This window comes from Artibeus jamaicensis, unplaced genomic scaffold (genome assembly GCF_021234435.1).
Source record: "Artibeus jamaicensis isolate MK-2021 breed Jamaican fruit bat unplaced genomic scaffold, CSHL_Jam_final contig_793, whole genome shotgun sequence".
NCBI lineage: Eukaryota > Metazoa > Chordata > Mammalia > Chiroptera > Phyllostomidae > Artibeus > Artibeus jamaicensis.
This window is the reverse complement of record NW_026521975.1, coordinates 7,210,726-7,231,040: the sequence shown is the minus strand read 5'-3', so window position 1 is coordinate 7,231,040 and position 20,315 is coordinate 7,210,726. Positions and strand designations below refer to the sequence as shown.

General features: G+C 41.1%; 1 protein-coding gene, 1 long non-coding RNA gene and 1 pseudogene across 2 annotated transcripts in view; 1 reads left to right on the top strand and 2 right to left on the bottom strand.

Annotated features, from left to right (window-relative positions):
- PPP1R2 (protein phosphatase 1 regulatory inhibitor subunit 2) overlaps positions 1-7,898 on the bottom strand; it is a 44,333-nt gene extending 36,435 nt beyond the window's left edge. The window contains exon 1 of the mRNA XM_037137162.2: positions 7,465-7,898. Within this exon, the coding sequence (XP_036993057.2) occupies positions 7,465-7,589 (125 nt within the window). The 5' untranslated portion in view covers positions 7,590-7,898. The remainder of the gene's footprint in view (positions 1-7,464) is intronic.
- Positions 2,593-3,144, bottom strand: LOC119043247 (60S ribosomal protein L36a-like; annotated as a pseudogene).
- On the top strand, positions 7,310-19,417 carry LOC128628513 (uncharacterized). The gene is made up of 3 exons (XR_008392922.1): positions 7,310-7,396; positions 18,189-18,292; positions 18,377-19,417. It is a non-coding gene; the product is annotated as an uncharacterized LOC128628513 (long non-coding RNA).
- The last annotated feature ends 898 nt before the right edge of the window (positions 19,418-20,315 follow it).

The following is a 20,315-nucleotide window of genomic DNA, read 5'->3' as shown; positions in this document are numbered from 1 at the left end:
GGCTATTACTGTGTTGGCTGTTCTCATTTTTTTATTTGACAATCTAAAGGAAAAGGGGTCAAGTGCCCCTGACTAATCAGGTATTGAATGTTTTTAAATTCTGGCATACTAGTTGAAAAATCGCTGCATTTGATCTTTACTAGTTATGCACTGTATTCAAAGTATTTTGGTAGAATGGGAATTCACACTTATAGGAGGTACAGTTCTAATTATCTGAACAGTGTGTGGCAATACAGTGAAATTTATCTATGCCTAGTTATGTGGATCTGCAGATTCTATCCATTTTTAATGGTACCTGGCAAACAGTACATGAAGAAACTAGTCACTAAAGATAACAGTACAAATGCAAAGTATAAAGAGAACAACAGAAAAGTAACAGCAGAACCTGACTAGTGTGGCTCAATGGACTGGACATCATACTGCAAACCAAAAGGCTGCAGGTTTGATTCCCAGTCAGGGAACATACCTGGGTTGTGGGCCAGGCCTCAAGTTAGGGGCATGCAAGAGGAAACCAATTGATGTTTCCTTCACACATAATGTTTCTCTCCCTTTCTTCCTTCCTTCCTCTCTAAATTACTTACTTAACTTAATCAATAAATAACGCAGAGACATAAAAAGATGCTTTGAGGAGAACTGTATTAAAAAATTCTAAAGACCATCTGAAATATATGGCATTATAAAAACCTCACTTGTAAGTGTATATTTAGATTTGAGATATTATCTAATAATAATATATGTACCTATACTATAAATAAACATTTGAACATATTCCTACTAAAAAGGAGCACAATCAATGTTAAGACAATTCAACTCTGGCCTTAAAAAAAATCCTTTGGACCCTGCCCAGGTGGCTCAGTTGGCTAAAGCGTTGTCTAGTACACCAAAAGGTTGCAGGTTCAATCCAGGGTCAGGGCACGTGGGGGAGGCAACCTATTGATATTACTCTCTTACATCACTGTTTCTTTTTCTCTCAAATCAATAAGCATATCCTTGGGAGATTTATAAAAAAAAAAACCCTTGGTGATGTCTCTTGTTAAATAATATTCTCTTACAACAGATGGCAGGGGGAGCCTAGAATTGTGTGTGTGTGGGGGGAAGTAATTACCACTGCATTTTACATGATAAAAGTACCAATAAAAAGTATGGTTATTTGCATTTTCTGCATTTGCAAATAAGGATACTTGCTGAAATTTATCTGTAATCACTTTCTCAGTCTCTCAAGGATGTGCACAGAGCAAAGAAAAATTTAAGTTGCTCAATGCGCATGCACAGTTGAGGTTAAACAAGGAGATGCTTTTTTTGAAGTATATTTAGTACCATGTTACTTGTTTTTTGGGGGTGAACTTATTATTTAAAATTGTTCCCAAGTGTAGTATTCAGGTGCTGTTTAGTGTTCCCAAATGCAAGAAGGCTGTGATGTACTTTATGAGGATAATACGTGAGTTGGATAAACTTCATTAGGGCATGAGTGATAGTGCTGTTGGCCATGTGTTTGATGTCTTTTTAAAAATTATATTTCACTGATTATGCTACTACAATTGTCCCAATTTTCCTCTTTGTTGCCTCCCTCCACCTAGTACCCCTACTCCCAATCCCAACAACTTTGTTCATGTCCATGGGTCATGTGTACAAGTTCTCTGGCTACTCCATTTCCTGTACTTTATATCCCTGTAGCTATTCTATAACTACCTATCTGTACATCTTAATCCCTTTAGTCTTCACATATCCCCAGAACCCTTCTCATCTGTTAACCATCAAAAAGCTCCATATTCATGCTTCTACCTCTGTTATTTGGTTAGGTTTTTTTTAGATTCAACTGTTGATGGATATGTATTTTTCACCATTTTATTGTTCATAGTTTTGATCTTCTTTTTATTAAATAAGTCCCTTTAACATTTCATATAATAATGTGAACATATAACAAGGTGATGATGAACTCCTTTAGTATTTTCCTGTCAGGAAAGCTCTTTATCTGCACTTCAATTCAAAATGATATCTTTGCTAAGTAGCATCATTTTGGGTGTATGTCCCTGCTTTTCATCGCTTAGAATATTTCTTACCAATCCCTTCTACCTTGCAAATTTTCTTTTGAGAAATCACCCTACAGTCTTATGGGAACTCCCCTGTAGGTAACTAACTGCTTTACTCTTGATGCTTTTAAGTCTCTATTTTTAAATTTGGCATTTTAATTATGATGTGTCTTGGAGTGGGCCTCTTTGCATCCATAGTTTTGGACTCTCTGTGCTTCCTGGACTTGCATGTCTATTTCCTTCACCACACTAGGGAGGTTTTCCTTCATTGTTTTTTCAAACAGATTTTCAATTTCTTCCTCTTTCTCTTCTCCTTCTGGCACCCCTATGATGAAAACATTGGAACAATTGACATTGTCCCTGGGCTGCTTACACTTTCCTTGTTTTTTGGATTTTTTCTTCTTGTTCTATGATTGGTTATTTTTTTGTTTCCTTATATTCCAAATCATTGATTTGATTCTCAGCTTCATCCTCCCTACTGTTGTATCCCTGTAAATTGTTTTTTATTTCAATTAGTGCATCCTTTTTTTTATTTTCTTTTTTGGGGGTGAACATATCTTCAAGATTTTATTGTCACAAAATAAAACAAAAAATGAAGCTTAGCACTGGTTCGATTGGACCTTTCTCTTTTCATTTCTTCCCAGTTCAAAATGCTTGCATCTCTTAATACCCAGCATTCTCTTAGATCTGCAGTTGGGTGCAACACATTCAAGCCTCAGCACAATCTTCTTTGTAGTTTTAACCTTTTTTGGGGGAAACCAGCATAGTTAGCCCACCATAACTACTCTGCTTCTGTCATAATGCTACTTTCCCTGCACATATGGAGAATCCTTGCCCTTCTTGTACTGTGTTATTTTGTAGGGTTGATGCTTGCCACACTTAGAGAAAGTCCGGTATGTTCTTTAGGAACATTCTTTAGGAATGTTCACCATGTTTGCAAGAGTGCTAACAGCATGGAAAAGAAGTGTACCCTTTGTTTCTGACTGGACCTTTTCTATGCTGTCCTTGGTAAGTGTCTTGAACTTTGTATCTGAAAGGTTGCTTATCTCCATTTTGTTTAGTTCTTTTTCTGGAGTTTTGATCTATTCTTTCATTTGGGCCATGATTCTTTGTGTCTTCATTTTGGTAGCCTCCCTATTTGTTTCTAGGTATTAGGTAGAGCTACTATGACTTTCTGTCTTGCTAGTATGGCCTATGGTAGTAGATGTTCTGTAGGGTCCAGTAGCACAGCTTCCCCTACCACCCAAAATTGGTCCTTGCGGTGCGCACTCCATGTGGGTGAGTACTACCTCCTCTTATAGTTGGGCCTTGCTTGCTGTTGGTGGGTTAATCAGACAGACTTACCCATGCCAGTCAGCTGCAGGGGACTGGTTGTGACCACTGACCACCAACCTCAACCCTCCATGGAGGATCAGATGTGCAGGGGCAGGATGTCAGTGTCTGATGTGGTTTGTAGCTATCTACCAGGTACAAAGCTTCTGGGATTTCTGGGTGAGGCAAGCCAAAGTCAGCCCCCACCTGTATTCTGCCCAGGGTCTCCCAGCATGAGCTACAAAGTAATTTGCAGGTGGCTGCTATTTGTATTGAGTTGGAGGTTCCCAGCGGAGCCAAGCTGTGAACCTAGACTGCTAGTGCCAGACTTGGGGCAACTTAACAAGTGGTATAAGGGCTGGGGGCTCATTGAGGCTGGTTGTTGCTTGTTTGAGAGGATTTAGGAAGATGTGTAGAATGAGACAAGACCAGCCACTCACATGGAAAAACCATGTTAACAGTTTGGGTGGGCTCCTAAGTTGGGTAGAGCTGAGCCTCAGGCAAACACCAGGGTGAGGCAAAGAGTGCAAGTCAGGTTGATGGAATCCCAGATATGGTATCTGCCTGCCAGCTCTGTGGGGGGATGGTTCAGAAAAGGAACAATAGACCCTATCTGCCTTTATGTCTGGGAGAAAGCTGTCCCCTAGCTCTTGCCCTGATGCCAGACACTTCAGTTCCTCCCACTGGTGCCTTTCAAGCTGCTACGCTGGTGCTGGAGATCAGAGGAAGTGATCTGGCATCAGGGCAAGAGCTAGGGGACAGCTCGTAGGGGACACCATCTACGCTGGTGCAGGGCTTTTAAGAGGAACTTCCTGGGAATCCAGTAGTTTCTTCCACCTACTCAATCCCTGCTGGTTTTTATAGCCAAAAGTTATGGACACTTATCTTCCTTGCACTAGTACCCTGGTGTGGGGCTGGGACTCCTTGCTTCCAACATATCCCTATTGAATTTTTATCCACCACATGTTGGGTGTGGAATAGCCTGTTCTGTGCCTCCTATCCTCCTACCAGTCTGGATGAATGTGGTTTCTTTAATTCCACAGTTGTCAGACTTCCATTCAACTTGATTTCTGACATTTCTGAATAATAGCTGTTCTATATTTTAAAGGTAATTTTGATCTAATTGTGTGAGGAGGTGAGCTGTGTTTACCTGGAAGTCAATGTCAAACAGAAAGAGTATTTTTAAAAAGTTATATGCTGACTGGTTGATGAAAATGGGACCAGTGGCATATAGAAACCTAATTTTTGCTATTTCTTCATGAAGCGATGATTCAGTATTCACTAATTCAGTGTTTGTGGTGACTTTCTAGAACATAACTACCAAAAATAATCAGAACTCATTGACAGCCCTGGTCATTTTCATATTAACATGAGATTTTTTTTTGCCTTATACTGTTTCAACATTTAAAGTTAGACCTCTACATTACACTATTTTATGAATTTTAAGTGCAATTTAATTGAAAGTTACTTATTTTCAGTTCTTTTATATAAAAGGAGAAATAGTGGTTGTATTTAAATTAAAATTATACATTACAAAAAGTTTGTTTCAAATGTGTTCAACTATACTTTTATTGTTTGTGCTCAAAGAGGCTTATAAAATTGCTAATATTGTTTGTATGAGCCGTGACATAAATACATAATAATGCCTATTGTACAGTTAATCCTTGAACAACACTGAAGTTGGGGTGCTGACTCCCCCAAAATTTAACTACTAATAGCTTACTGTGACCAGAAGCCTTATCTATAACAAAATAGTCAATTAACTTATTTAGTATATTTTATATTATTACATACTGTATTCTTAAAGTAAGCTAGAGGAAAAAAAGCATTATTAAGAAAATAACAGGAGAAAACACCCATATACAAGAGGAGCTGTGCAGTTTAAGCCCATGTTGTTCAAGGGTCTCTGTATTACCAACAGAATTAGCTTTCTGCTTTGCAGTCACATATAACTGATCATGGAAAAAGCCCATCCCCTTTTATTACTTAGAGCCAAACATCATGAACCTCAATGAATTAGGAAGTGGTAGCTCCCTTTAAAAACAGAACTAGCCTTGTCTGCATAGCGCAGTTGGTTAGAGCATTGATCTGATATATACCAAGGTTGCAGGTTTGATCCCTGGTCAGAATATGTACAAGAAACAACTGGTGAATGCATGAATAAGTGGAAGAACAAATTGATGTTTCTCTCCTTTTCTCTATCTCACTCTAAAATCAATAAAAAATAAAATAAAATAAAATACAGGACTATAACCCTCTAACTAGACAAATCAATCAAAGTCATCCACCTTGTAAAAGGTCCTATTGTAGTGACACCTGCCTTGCTAGCAGCTCCTACAGAAGGAGCAGCCCTATATAGGTGAGTCAGCCTAACACAGTGGCTTTCAAGGCAGAAAGATCTGGAGGTAAACCCCAATTATAGAGAGGCCAAGCCATATGTAGAGTGAGGCCAGGTGTTATGCCAGATCAATGTTGGGAATAAAAGGAAGTTAAGAAAGCAGAGAAAGATAGAAGAAAACTATAAGCTACTTGGTAGCCATACAAAAATAAAAGTTCACACTGGAGAATTGCTAAAAACATAATGCTAGTGAGAACTGTACTCCTGCTGCCAAGATACCCTGAAGCTCCATAAAAGCCTTCAACAGTTTGTTTTGATTTTTTAAACTATCTCCGTCTTCCTGTTATACAACACTATGTTCTGGAGAGAATCCCATGACCTACAACTATGGACCACCACTCCATCCCCATTTGAAGTGGCTTATCCCATGTAGAGGTTAGAAAATTGTGTTAGAGAATGTAAGAGTCAAGCATTCAAAAGAGTAGGGGTGGAGGAGTTGCTAGACAAACTAGTCCTTTCCAACCCCAAAAGTCATGATTCTAAGCTGTGATCCTACTTATGTTTTCTTCAAGGTAACACAAATCCACATAAATTTACTATCCCTTAGTAGCTCCTTTTATAGACCTAAAATGGCTCTTCAAACAGGTGTGCCCTAGTTCCAGTATTCTAGGGTTTCCTGAACATCCTCATTTTACATTTATGACTACAGATTTCAGTAAGCTTTCTTAAGTCTTATTTTCAAAATGTAGAGTCCTTATATTTTTAGTAGCTTATACCAAGTCCCATAGCACTGCTATTCCACGAGGTGATCAGTGCTATTTTTTTTCATTGAGCATTCCTCCTTACATATCTTTCTCTGTACATAAGCATCTATTTAATCTCACTCTTTTTAAAAGGCTGGTATGTTGTTTCATTATACAGATGTACCATATTTAATATTTCACCAGTCTTACTAATGGACCTTGGGTTGCCTCCTGTATTTATTACACATAGTACTATGGGGTCAATGTCTTTTTACATGTGTACCTGTGAGTATGTAGGAGTAACTAAATTATCACTGGATTATTTTCAATTGCTACTTTCTTAACTGCCTGAGATTAGATACGTCTTCCGAAAAGAACAAAGACTAGAAAGCACTCAAACTCTGGCTGCAGATGAAAATATAATTAACAATAAGTAGTCTTCCATTAAATACAGATAAAAAAGACTCCGGAAATTTTGGTTCCTCTTAGGTGTAGAAATAATGACAACCCAGGACACGAGAGTGTGAGTGCAGCATGATGCTTTTGATAATGTTAACTTAAAAAGGAATGACTGTGGAAGGACAATTAGAAAAATGAAACTGTCTATTTTTTTGAAACGAGTTCCCAAGCCAAGGGTTCCCTAGCCAAGAAAATACTTTAATTATTGAATAATTTTAGATCCCTCGGACACAAAGTTAAGAAATAAAAAAATGCTTAACAAGTGAAGCTTTTGGACTTCAATTTGATTCTTAATGTTTCCAATATCCAAAAATACAAAGGTTATGATGTGTGGTTTTAAAATATTATATATGCGTATATACTTAAAATAAAGAGAGAGATGAACGCGTCATAGCTGCCGCCTTCTTTAGAAACACTCCGCCCCTCAGGATGGCCAGAGGAGGGGGACCCGGGTGGCACCGGAGCCGCATCCACGCAGCCTCCCCGCACGCCCGCGCTCAGGATCCGGGGTCCAGGTCGGTAGCCGCGGGGAGGGGCTTCCCAGGCTGACCAGGGCCACGAGCGGCCACCCCTCGAGACTCACCTCAGTTCTTCGTCGACACTCCTGCCAGGCTGCTGTTCGGCCGAGGCCACCACAGAGGAAGTCGTAGAGCTCTTATTCTTTAGGATTCCCTTTATGGGCCGGTGCGAGGCCGTCGAGGCCGCCATTGCCCGCCCCTCCGGCGGTCGGCTCAGGGTCGCTGCTTGGCGTCGGGTCCAGGAAGGAAAGGTCTAGGCGCGAGCCGAGACTCGCCAGGCAGCCGCCAAGCCCGCTCGGGGCTAAAGCGCCCTCACCTGCAGTAGCAGAGACGATTAGCGGGGTCGCTCTCACGACACAATGACCCCGACGCTTTGGCGTCCAGCCGACGCCGCGCGGCTGGCCGCTCTACGCCCGCCCTCAGCCACCAGCACTTTAACCGCAGCCGGCGGAGAGAAGCCAGCCTATTGCCCAAGCGCCGGAGCGACGCCGACGCTGAAGCCAACGAACGGGTCCGGCCCTCTCGCGATATCTAGGGCGGGGGGCGGGGCAGAACAAAGCCAACGTTCTCACCCCGCCCCTCCCGGCCCTCTCTGCGGGCTTGACGGTACCATTGGTGCTGGGGGCTCAGGACCGTTTTATAGAACATTCCGAGAGAGGGGTTCCTGGCTTCCCTCAGCGCAGGGTTGTAAATCGCTCCGAACACCCTCCTCATCCCCACCACCTTATGAAGTCCATATTGGTATTTCTGTGTTTTATAGAGGGGATAACTGGGTCTCAAAAGGTGACATCATTCCTCAAAGATACGAGCTGACTTTCACAGTTATATGTCTCCTTTTTTCTTCCATTTAACCCACATGAAAAATTTAACTCTATTACTAAATTGTGGAATATCAGCATTGAAATGACCCTTAGAGACCTATTGTGAAATCATAGAATATTGACTTTTGTGAAAGCACAATATCAGCATTGAAATTGTCTAATTTATTTTCAGAAATAAATTTTGGAGAAATTGAAGGACACAGAGGGGAAATGACCTGACCACTATTGTCACACCACTCTCCCATGGTGTGTGTTCATAGAACTTCAGATTTGTGTCTTCTAGTCTGATGTTTCTGCATTTTACCACAGTCTCCTTCTGTGCTGGTAACACCATGGAAGGAATTACTGGCAGAAATTTCTAGAGTTGTGGTTTATAATGTCTTTCCCCCTAAATCTGGGAAATTCACTTAAGGTAACCATGTGTGCAACACTGAGTGAAATAAGCCAGAGCCTTGGGAGCTCTGGAGGTCTTCGTGAGAATCTCAAAGAAGAAAAACAAAAAACAAAATCCTCAACCACACTTTTCAAGTTTTTCTGTGCCTGGGTGTAAATAAAAGATTTCAGGAAGGACTTTGATATAGAGAAGGGAAGAGCTTAAGGCTCTAGGGTATTAGGATATATATGTGGGTGTCTGGGTTGGGAGTGCTGTGGATGTCTGTCATGAGTGGAAGTGGTTCTGTGGAGTATAGGGAAAGGCAGAATTTTGAAGCCCTGGGAACAAGCTCAGAACTATGCTGTATCTAAAGTCAAGGGAGGGCCAGCAGAGGGAGTGGTGTCCACTGTAGCCACCCAGACTCTCTCCATGAAGTGTCAGTCCTAGAGTTGTACAGATGGGAAAAGAGGAGGTCTCAGTGATTTAGCAAGTTGCTTCCTGTTATGTGTTGAATTGTGTCCGCCTAAAATTAAGCTATGTTGAAGTCCTAACTGCCAACACCTCAGAATGTAACCTTATTTGGAAATATGGTAGTTGGAGATCAAATTAGTTAAATTAATATTAAGTCATACTGCAGTAGGGTGGGCCCCTAATCCAGTATTATTAGTATCCCTATAAGAAGGTGGTCATGTGGAGACAGATGAGGAGGACTCCATGTGATGACAGAGGATTTGAGTGATGTGTCTACAAGCCAAAGAACATCTGGGCTACCCAAGGCTGAGAGAGGCATGCAACAGATTCTCCTCTAGGACTCTCAGAAGGAAACAACTCTGCCGAAATCTCGATTTGGGGCTATAAGACATTGCATTTCCATTGTTTAAAGCCACCTGGTTTGTGGTATTTTGTTTTGGCAGCTCTATAAATCCCATCACCTCTACTCCTACCCCCAGTCCCCAACTACTTCATTATCAGGCTTTTGCCCTACAACTTGTTCCTGAGCTGTCCTCTTCAACATCCTTATGACAGGCCAGAGCAGAGCAGACTAGTCCACCCAGAACTGGCCCTTTAGCAGACCAGCCCTCTGTAAATTCACAAACTATTAGGTCTGAAAGGGGCCTTGTGAATCCCATCAGATAGCTATCCGGTCCCTTCTCCAATAACTGCAGTGGCCCAGAGCTCACCACTGCACAACGTATTTCATTTTTATCTTTGGACAGCTCTAACTAGGAAAGTTCTTCCTTCAACTGAACTGACATCTGGTTCCCAGCAATATCTGGCCACTGGTGTAGGGGGTGAGAGGAGATAATGTGGATGGGTGAAGAGCTATCTCTACCTTACCCTGATGGCAGTGATCTCACTCAAGTCTCCTATCTCTGGGCTCCAAATCTTATCTTTCTTAACATTCAGGAGCAACGTTCAGTTCCTTGTCCCTAGCGCGCTTTTTCTCAAGAACGATTTCAGGGTTCTTGAAAGTGATTCTGTTTTAATTGCCTGGCCCCAGCCTGTAGCTGAATTCCTGGCATGGAAAGGAATGGAATGAGTGCTGACTGGTGATAATGGAGGGAAAGTGAGCAGGCAGGACAGAAAAGCAACAAGTGCCAGTTAGATGCCTTCACAACTACTCCATGGTACCTCCCTCTCTTGGCCTCACCCCTGTCCCTAGCCACAAGTTTCCCATTGTTTAGTTGATCTGACAATTCTGACAGTCCTGCACAGCCCCTTAAGCAGAGACAGGGTTCTCATTGAGGGTGAAGTGGATGATCACCTCCCTTCCTGAATCCTTTTTACTTTTTTACTGCAGGTTCCAACACTTGCTTCTCCTGCTCTCTCAGCAGGAGCTGTGGTGAGCGGTGGTAATCATGTTTTCAAGGGAGTACATAAAACTTCCCTTCATGTTCTAAATTATTGGGCTGATCTGCTTTGTTCCTGCTTTGGCCCAGCTGTCACCTCCCTGAACCTAACTGTGACTGGGTCCTTAATTAAGCACTGACTTGCTTTGAGACCCTCTTATGAAAAAGGGCTGCCAGAGTATGATACAACGTGTTTTATTATAGTTAACAAAAAACACTGAACAAGAGGTGAGGAAGAGCTTTCTGAACAACCTTGAAAAACGTTTCCCTTATTTAAAAGTCAAACTTTTGCTTCTTGTATTATTTCTTCTACTCCCAACCCCACTCAAAGTGAACACAGATGAAGAGGACTTTCTTAATGTTTAAAAAACTAATAAAATATTAGTTTGACTGCAAGATTGTGAGTTTTGGTACAGCTTTTCTTTATATTATAGTCATTGAACCACTTCTCTCTTAGTGTGGCCCAAAGAAGCTATTGCCAAATGCCTGTAAACAGAATTTGCCTTCTATGCCTCTGCCGAGATCTGCTCTTGTTGGAAGTCATCTGGACCAAGCCCTAAATTTTGCTATATTTGTGTTACATTTCTTGTATGTCCAAGAGATGAATTGTGCATGAAATCTTCCACTCTGCTTTCAGTTTTTGGAGGTAGCTGTTGAGCTCAAGGCAAATCATGTATATTTAAACACATCTGAGTATTATTTCTGCTTTCTTCTTAAAGATTTCATCAGTTGTCTGATTCAATGCTATTTATAGGGAGGAGGAGAGAAGGCACTTTTAACATACTCCCTGATGTGCCTGAGCCAGTTGACTCCCTGCTCATCAGCATAGGATACTGAGGTCAACATTACTTGGTTTCTCACCAATAACACAACTCCGAAGCTGAAAATAGCTTCTGTGGCTGGCTCCATTCCACCTGCCTAAGTCATCAATCAGGGTTCACTAAACAGAGATTTGTCTACCCCCCACCTCTGGAAAAATACCCAAAGGTTGTGACTTAATGACCTCTGAGTCAGTGACATCTCTTTCCTTGCTAAAAATAATAGCACAGGGTTCTACTCTTTTCTTTATCAGATAATCCCTCTATGGGACAAGAAAAATCACAGATTTAGTAGGACAAGACAGAAATTCACAGTAAAAGGGGCCAGATTATTTATTTATTTATTTATTTATTATTTTTAACTAGCATTTTTCTTTTTTTAAAAAATATTTCATTTATTTTGAGGGGAGGGGAGGGAGAAAGAGAGGGAGAGAAACATCAAATTGTTGCTTCTCATATGCCCCCAACTGGGAACCTGACCTGCAACCCAGGCATGTGCTCCGCAGGGAATAGAACCAGCGACCTTTCAGTTTTCAAGCAGACACTCAATCCACACTGAACCACATCAGTCTGGGTGGGGCCAGATTATTCGAACAAAATACAGAACGTATTAAAAAGAGAGAAAGAGAAAGCCAAGGACAAAGGTGAATCATTTTTTGTTTACAAAATGGCTTTGATTTGCCACTGTTGTGCTCTGTCTCTTTTCTTCAGAGACATCTACCAGGACTCCTGGGCCTCACCACAAAAGCCTTCAAGTTACCAAATTCTTTTCTGAGGACATTGCACACTTCTAGGGTACACAAAGATTTCATGAGCTCCTAAGTGTTTCCCACCATCTAAAAACTAGTTAAATCAAGGGAAGCTAGAGAAGTAGTTATTTTTTTTCCAAAGCCTATCTGACAAAAATTGGAAGAAAAAAAGAATGCAAGGTACATAGTGTGAAGGGCCTTGGAATGATAAATAGGAAATGTTTGTTATTTTCTTGGCTAAACTACAAGTTTCTCTTGTGATTGCCAGAAATCACTGTTTTTCTTCTTTTTTCGTGTGTGACTGTAAATTTTCTGTAAGTGTTGACTGATCTGGTTTGTAAATTTTGTGAGAAATGAGCAGTGCTCTTTATTGTAATTTTATTGTGCTAATTTTGCCAGATTGTAATGCATTTTATTATTCTGTGAACTCATAATGGAATAAGGAGTACAGACTTTTAATTCAGAATATGTGTGCTGTTAAAGCCCATGTAGTCACTGTTTACAATAGGAAGACTTGCTTTAACATTGTGTTTATGAACCTTATATTTGTTTTAGTTTGAAATTTCTCAAATATGTAATATTATTATTATTGGTCAAGGGGCCAATTTCCATTTTCTTTACTGTCTATTCATCTTCATACTTCTCTCATACTACAAAAAAAATGGTTATGTAATGAATTTTAATTTGAAATTCAGTTCCACTTTGCCAGATAAGGTGTTAGGCACAGTGCAAACAATTAGACCCTTCTCTCCTTTTGTCTTTTGCTCCAGGAACTCACTCTTCAGTGACTGCTCATGGCATAGCATAAAGTCCAAACTCCTTGGGTCTTCACAAACTGGCATCATTCGTTTTTCTAGGCTCCCTGTCTTTTCACACCCATTTTCTTTCTCCCTGTGTTCTTCCTACCAGTCAAACTACCCTTGTAAAGTGCTGGAGTACACCGTGTTCTTTTTTTCCATGCCTTTACTAATCTGTATAAAATGCCACCACTTATTCTTGCCCTGGAGTTACCCCACATCAAAGGTTGCCTCCTTCCTTATTTCACTAAGGCAGAGTTAGTCTTCGGCTCCCCTGAGACCCTAAAGAACAGTTTGCATTCCTCTATCTCATAGTGTCATAATTCCCTAAGTATCTGTCTCCCACTGTGGCCTCTTTGGGAGCAGGCACAATTCTTCCCAATAGCATAACTTAATGAATGCGGTGCCTGTCTATGAGAAGCCCTTGATAAGTACTCATTGAATCAGTGAATAAAAGAATAAGCAGTTCTAAAATTTCATCCCCAAATAATGGTGTCCTTAGGCATTAAAAAAGGAGGTTATGTCAATAGTCAGTCAAAAATCTTTTATTGAAGGTTTGCTCTGTGCCAGGCCCTTTTCTTGGTCCTAACTATTCCTTGGTTTCATAAATTGAGCTACAGCAGGTATTTTCTTTCTTTTCATTTTAAGTTCAAAGCACTTACTGAAAAACAATTCTGTGTTACTAGACACACACACACACACACACACACACATACACACAACACATACATCTAGTTTTAATATGGGTCTCTCTGAGTTGTGGTTCTGTGCTCTCTGAGAGCAATGTTGCTGTTTTCATGAAGAATATCTTCCTATTTGTGTCAGTAAGGTGTTCAGAATTCTTAAGTGTGCCTATGCTCTGGATAGGATTTCAGACCCTCAGTGTTCTCCTATGGTGAAGGCAGGTGTGGGAGGTTTAGAATTCCTTAGGAGGAACCACAAAGCGCTCATAAGAGCAATTGGTATCCAGTTGTTTTTTTCTCCATGGACTGAAAGTCGGGAGAGAGCAAGGTAAGGAGACTGTGGAGAGACGCTCGTGCTTGGGAACGAGCAGCCGGGGCCAAGTGGGTCAGTGGAATGTGCAAACATTTTTATCTGTGAAACACAAAGTAGAAAATGCCGAAGGATTCCAGTTATTTTTAAATATATCTCCTATCAAGAACACTCGAGAGCACAAAGAAATTTGCTTCTCACTGTTTCTAACTATGGGGTTTTCTAGGCAGCATCATAAACGGAATTGAATTAAAAATGAAGCCAAAATGAAAACTAGCTTTGTCTCTAGAATTTTTTTAACAGTGGCCTCAATGATGTTGAGTTGTAAGTTAATAACTAGAGTGTTCTTTCCTTTTTAAAATACTTTTACATTTTATTTATTTATATCCAGAGAGAGGAGAAGGAAGAAAAAAATCAATATGCAAGAGAGAAAGGTTACCTGTTGCATAGCCCCAACTGGGAACCTGGCCCGAAACCCCAGCATGTACCCTGACTAGGAATCAAAACGGTGACCTTTTAGTTAACAGGCCAGCACTCAGTCCACTGAACCACACCAATAAGGGGTGGAATGTTCTTTCGAATTGCCTGCCATTAATAGTTACCTACTTGGAAACTCAACTCTGTTCAAGATAGGCCTTAGTCTATATTAATTTTATCTTAATTTTATGAAGGTCTGTCCTACCCCTAATATTCTGACATTTTAAAGTACACTGCACAGCTCTGCTTGCCAAAGGCAATTGCATTTGCCACATTTCAGATTAGAGTCCAGAAACATGTCCGAGTCTGTCCTAGGAATGACTCAGTCCAGGACTGTGGAGCTTTATGTTTGACCAAAGCTGAAACTCACTTTGATTTTACTAGATCCCTTCAAATAGGAAACAATGAATAAGGGATATAATCCCTCATACTCTTTCAAAGTCAAAGAGAACGTCTTTAAAAAACTTAACTGCTTTTGTTTCATGTTTCCTCTCCTTTCATAGAGGGACATAGAAATAAAGAAAATTTATAGAAAGTGGTCATGAAGAAAATCTTCTGATCAAGTTAGCATACATATTAAATGTGATATTATATTTCTTGAAGGATTAGAATAAAATAAAATTAAGTCAATACTAAAATAACTCCGAGCAGAATTTAGCACAGATGTGGTTTGTTTCCCCTGTATAAGCATTGAACTTTATTTTTAATCTTCCCAGGGTCTGGGCCCCGGCCAAGCCCTTTCCTCCAGGGAGAGCTGCTTTCAGGAGCCAGTTAAGTTAGTGGAGCTTCTTTCCTACCTCAGCTAGTTTTCAGAGAGTTCCAATGGCCTGGTGGACAAGCCCTTCCACACCCCAACGCCAGTTTCACGTACCGGGGCTCCCATTCCTGTTATTGTCAGCCTCCCCGGATATCCAGCCTCTTTCTCCAGTGTCATCTTCAGGCATCTCAGTGTTTTTCTCCTCAGCCCTGTCTGCTGGGCACTCCAGCATCCATTCCTTACTAACAAACCACTTTTACTCTAGGCATAATCAGAATATTTCATAACCCAAATGATGTGGGCTGATTTCAACAAAGCAGAAAGGAAAAAGGCCAGCAAAAAGGTACAGGTTCATATAATTCACAGCCCTCTGACATACCAAATGCCGCCCCTTTCTGGGCTCACTGGGGGGAACCTCAGGGTGCTCGATGGACGGGGAACACTCTACAGGCTCTGACGAGTGGCTGCTTATCATTGTGCTGGTATAGGCCTGCTGAGTATTAGCCCGTCTGAGACCCCAGAGGACTTTCCAGAATGTTGCCTGTGCTCTTCACCCTAACAGAATTCTGGTTTTTCTCTCCCACACAGCTGGCAGTTCATCCCTGTGCCATGGAGCACAGGAATGGGAGGAGGTGGGCTTTCTTCTTGATTCTCAAAGCTGCTTCCTTCATCACCACTCCCCCTATCCTGACCTGTTGGGAACTGCCCTGTCTGGTTTCAGAAGCTGTACCTCCCCATGACTAAGGCTGAGTAAGAGACCTTGGGACCATAAGCCACTAAGGAGACAAAGCTTCTCTTCTTTGTATGGACTCAACCTCTGCCCCCTTTTATTTTACCCTGCTTGGCCCCCAGTGCATGATCAGTTAGCCAATGATGGGTAAGATTCCTCAAGGGAGGGATGACCTAAGACATGCACAGTCATGAAGGGCCCCCAGGGAAGGACTTGAGGGGCTACAGCACAAGGGGATGATGGACTCTCACCCCTCAGCTTTGACATAGCCTGAGTCCTCATTCTGTCTGCAAGAAGTCTCCTAATCTCCTGGCTGCCATACTTCCCCTGCCTGACTTAAGCCTGAAACCATGACAGAGGGAGGTGCAGACCTGAGCTGGAACAACTGGCTCCCTGGGGTGATCAGACCTAAGAAAGAATACACAAAATCCTGTGAAACCTGCTTTGCTAAGAATGCTCTCAGTTTTCTGAGAAGGATCCAAGCAGGAAATGAGTTTGTTTCCCAAAGTTTTATAGCCCCTTAGCTAACAGACCCTGACTCAGAATAAGCCCTCATAGTTCTTTGTGTGTTACCTATTGTTTGATCCTTACTGGCTGACAGTGATTGATGAGCTTTACCTGTATTCCTGTGCAAATTGAACCCAATAAAAGCCCATTGAGGAAAAGGTTCCTGGCCCTTCTTCTTTGAGAGATTGGCCACCTTTCCTCCCCAAGCAGATCATGTCTTGGTGGACTTGTTCTCATTTGTGGCAGCCAGCAGGGCCCTGTGGGTGGAGACCCCCCACACTGACTCACACTCACCAAGATAAAACTTCTTCTTGAGGCACATGTGAGCTACTGTGCAACCCTATCAGCCCCTTTCAGTCCCTGCCATCTCATAATTACACTCCTGCCAATCTCCACATTTCATCAAGAACTTTGGCTTATTTTTTCTCATTTGAGAAATAGTTATTAAGCATCACTGTGCCAAAGAGTATGCTGTATGCACAATGATGTATTGTGCATACAATCGTGGAAGACACAATTCTTGTCCTTAAAGATAAGCTCATAGAAATGAAGAAATATAAAACAAAGAGTTACCAGACAAGGCTTTGCTCCTGTGGCTCAGTGGATCCAGCACCAGCCTGCAAACTGAAAGCTTGATGGATTGGTTCCCAGTCAGGGCACGTGCCTGGGTTGTGGGCCAGGTCCCCAGCTGGAGGCATGCAAGAGGCAGCCAATCAATATTTCTCTCACACATAGATGTTTCTCTCCCTGTCCTCCTTTCTCTCTAAAAATAAACAAAATATTAAAAAAAAAGAATTACCAGACTAGAAAATGCCTTAAATGCACATACAGTATGATTTCTAAGCGTGAAAACATGAACACAGGGGAATGGTTGGTGTGTCAGTTTTCTGTGGCCTCTGTAATAAAGTATCACCAACAGAAATGTATTAAAACAACAGAGATGTATTCTCTCACAGTTCTTGGGCTAGAAGTCTAAAATCAAGGTGTCAGCAGGGCCATGCTCCCTCTGAGACTCTGGGTAGAATTCTTCCTTCCTCTTTCTGACCTCTATGGCAGGCCACCAGGTCTTTGGTATTCTTTAGCTTGCAGCTGCCTCCAATGATATATGGTGTTCTTCCTATGTGTTTCTGTCTTCATATGGCATTTTCTTCTTGTAAGGACACCAGTCATATTGGATTAGGATCTACCCTAATCATCACATCTGAACTTGATTAAATATGCAACTATTTATGGGTATTTATAAAGTCACATTCACAGGTAACAAGGGTTAAGACTTCAATATATCTTTCTGGGGCACACAATTCAACCCATAACTTTTGAGCAGGAAGGAAATCAGGAGAATGGCCAGAGAAGGCAGGCTGGACAGAATTGGTGAGCTGGAGTTTTTCAGATAGAACAGGGGAAGGAGAAGGGTCTTGTAATTTGGAGTGATGTATACAAATGGACTGAGACCAGAGAGGAAGGCATCTTTGGGAAGTGCATGTGGTTTCTCTGGCAGAGGTAAAGGATCTGTGCTCTGTAGTGCCAAGAGATGATCGTAAGATGTAGTAGAAGCCAGGTCCTAAATCTAGTCATTTTCCCACACATAGGTGTCTTCACTCCCTTACTTCCCTGTGTGGCTTCCCCACCACTTTCCACATCTAGTTGGTCCCTAAGTCCACCTAATTCTGCCTCTTACAAATATCTTAAAACTGCCTAATCCTTTGCACTCAGGTCCTCATTATCAACCGTGGGTCCTCCCACTCTCATGCTCACCCATTCCCTCTCCATCCTCCTCTGTTGCCAGAATCATTGCTCAATATTATCAGCCACACCCAGGGGAAAGGTGTTGGGCAGGTGGTAAGGGGATCCCTACCGTGTAAAGAATGAGGTTGCCTTGGCCTGCTGCCTGAGCCTCACAAACCCTTTCCTCTTCAGACCCCGGAATCCCCTGCATCGACCTGAAGGCAGAGCATTTGCTTCCAGGAGGACTTCAGCTTCTGATCTGCTCTTTAGGGAAGTTTTTCACTGTGAATTAATAAGTAGGTATTCTGATTATACTTTTTAAATGCAGCTTAAATTACTTTTCAAATTTAAATCGTTCAGCCACTCCCTTTCACTTTCAGATTGAAGTCCGGACTCCTGGTCATGGTTAACAAGGCTGTGGGGGATCTGACCACTCACTCCTCCACAGACCCTGGACCCCAGATGCTGCTGAATTGTTTGAGTTCTCTTGTTTGCAGTTACTCATGATGGAGGCTGAGCAGCAAAGCCTGAGTGAGGTGCAGATGAACACATTAGCAGGCAGTGGAAGCATTTCTATGGATGGATGTTGAGATTATATGGAGACTCTGAAAACTATCATCTGTTGGTGGATTCTAATTATGAATGCTTGAAATAACTTGCTTTCAGTCACCCATAATGTTTGGTACAAATTAATGCTTATAATTTATAGTATTTAAATTAACACTTTAGAATCCAGTACATTATTTAGTGATTTTGAGATATTAACAGTAAGTGAAAGGAAAATGACAGCCACATAGTAACTAACAATACTATTTATATAATGTTGCAAATCTATCATGAGCTAATTGGAAATACAAAGTAAGAGATATTTTTGGCCAAATTATTTTTTTTAAGTGTTTAAAATGCCAAAAAGATAGGAATAATGACTAAGGCAGCTTTAAATAATATATACTCAAAAGGGGATTGACTGTTGGGGTAGGCTCCACCCCTAATTATGTGTAAATTTCATTCCTCCCTCTGTGCTAGAAACTGGGAAACAAAAATTAGTAAGACAGGGTTTCTGCCCTTAAGGCCCTTACCATCTAATGAAAGAGACGGGCTGGCCAAGCAACAGCTAAGAGTCAAGGAGATCATTTAAAGTTGACACATTGGATTTGTTTTTGTAGGCAGTAATTCTAAGAATGAGAATAGCTGTGTTCCTGCCAAAGCTAATATGTGAGCTGTTGGTGCTCTAAGGCATAATTCAAATAGTAAATAAAACCAATCCTCAGACAGATAACTGAAAACACTGCATTGGTTACCAATCCTTGTTCCTCAGGCAAAAAACTACTATACTATTTCCTGAATGTATTGAATTTGGTGGCTTAAAATGATGTTTTCCAGGTTGTTCTATCGATTCTGTTTTTAGAAAGTTGTTCTACTGCCTGAATAGTTCCTTTTATTATTCTGAAATAATATTCTTTATTTTAAATTGCTTTGCTTTGTGATTTTTTTCAGTTTTGTGCTTAACATTTAGGGAACTATCATTCTGTATTGAAAATTGTCTCTTAGGAAGCTACCCATTAGTTGTTCTTTGTGACTTTAAAGGGAGATGTCTTTCTTTAAGATGGTGATGGAAGTAGACGCTACAACACTAGACATAATTAATATCAGTTAATGATGAGGTTAGTTTGAGAGCTAACAAAGATTCTCTAAGATAGGCTGTTCTTTAATAAATCACTGATCTTCATAGAATCACCCATTACTGTGATTATTCTTTCACTGTTGGTTGGCAGTAAATTTTCTTATGAGAAAATATGTCACCTAAGGGATTTTATTTGTTTGAACTGAAAAAATTCTTTCTCTTTTCAGTGACAGACAGTGATACATTGCTATTATAATTCAAATCAGCTTTCAGAATTGACATTTTCAAGGAGAAAAAGTAAAAAAGGATGAATGAATGAGCTGGAGTGCACTTTTTATAACATACAGAGAGAAAATGAGAACTGGACACAGGTAAAACATTCAGACTTATTAAGAAATTAGGAAAGTTTCTCAATGTATTTGTGGAGAGCAGGACCAACAAAATGGCATTGGTTCGATTAAGATAGTGTAACATATATAAAACAAAGTGGAGCCACTCATGTCAAACAAAACGGCTGTCAGTCAGCCATGACACTTTGGTTCAAGAGGGAAACTACCTAAGCTAGAGCAGATACTTGACATCTGCACACATGATCAGAAGGGCTACGTCTGCAGAGCGGAACCACCCATAGATAGACTCCTAGGGAAATTCCACACTTGCCACCAGTGATGCCATGACATCATCAAAAAGACCCA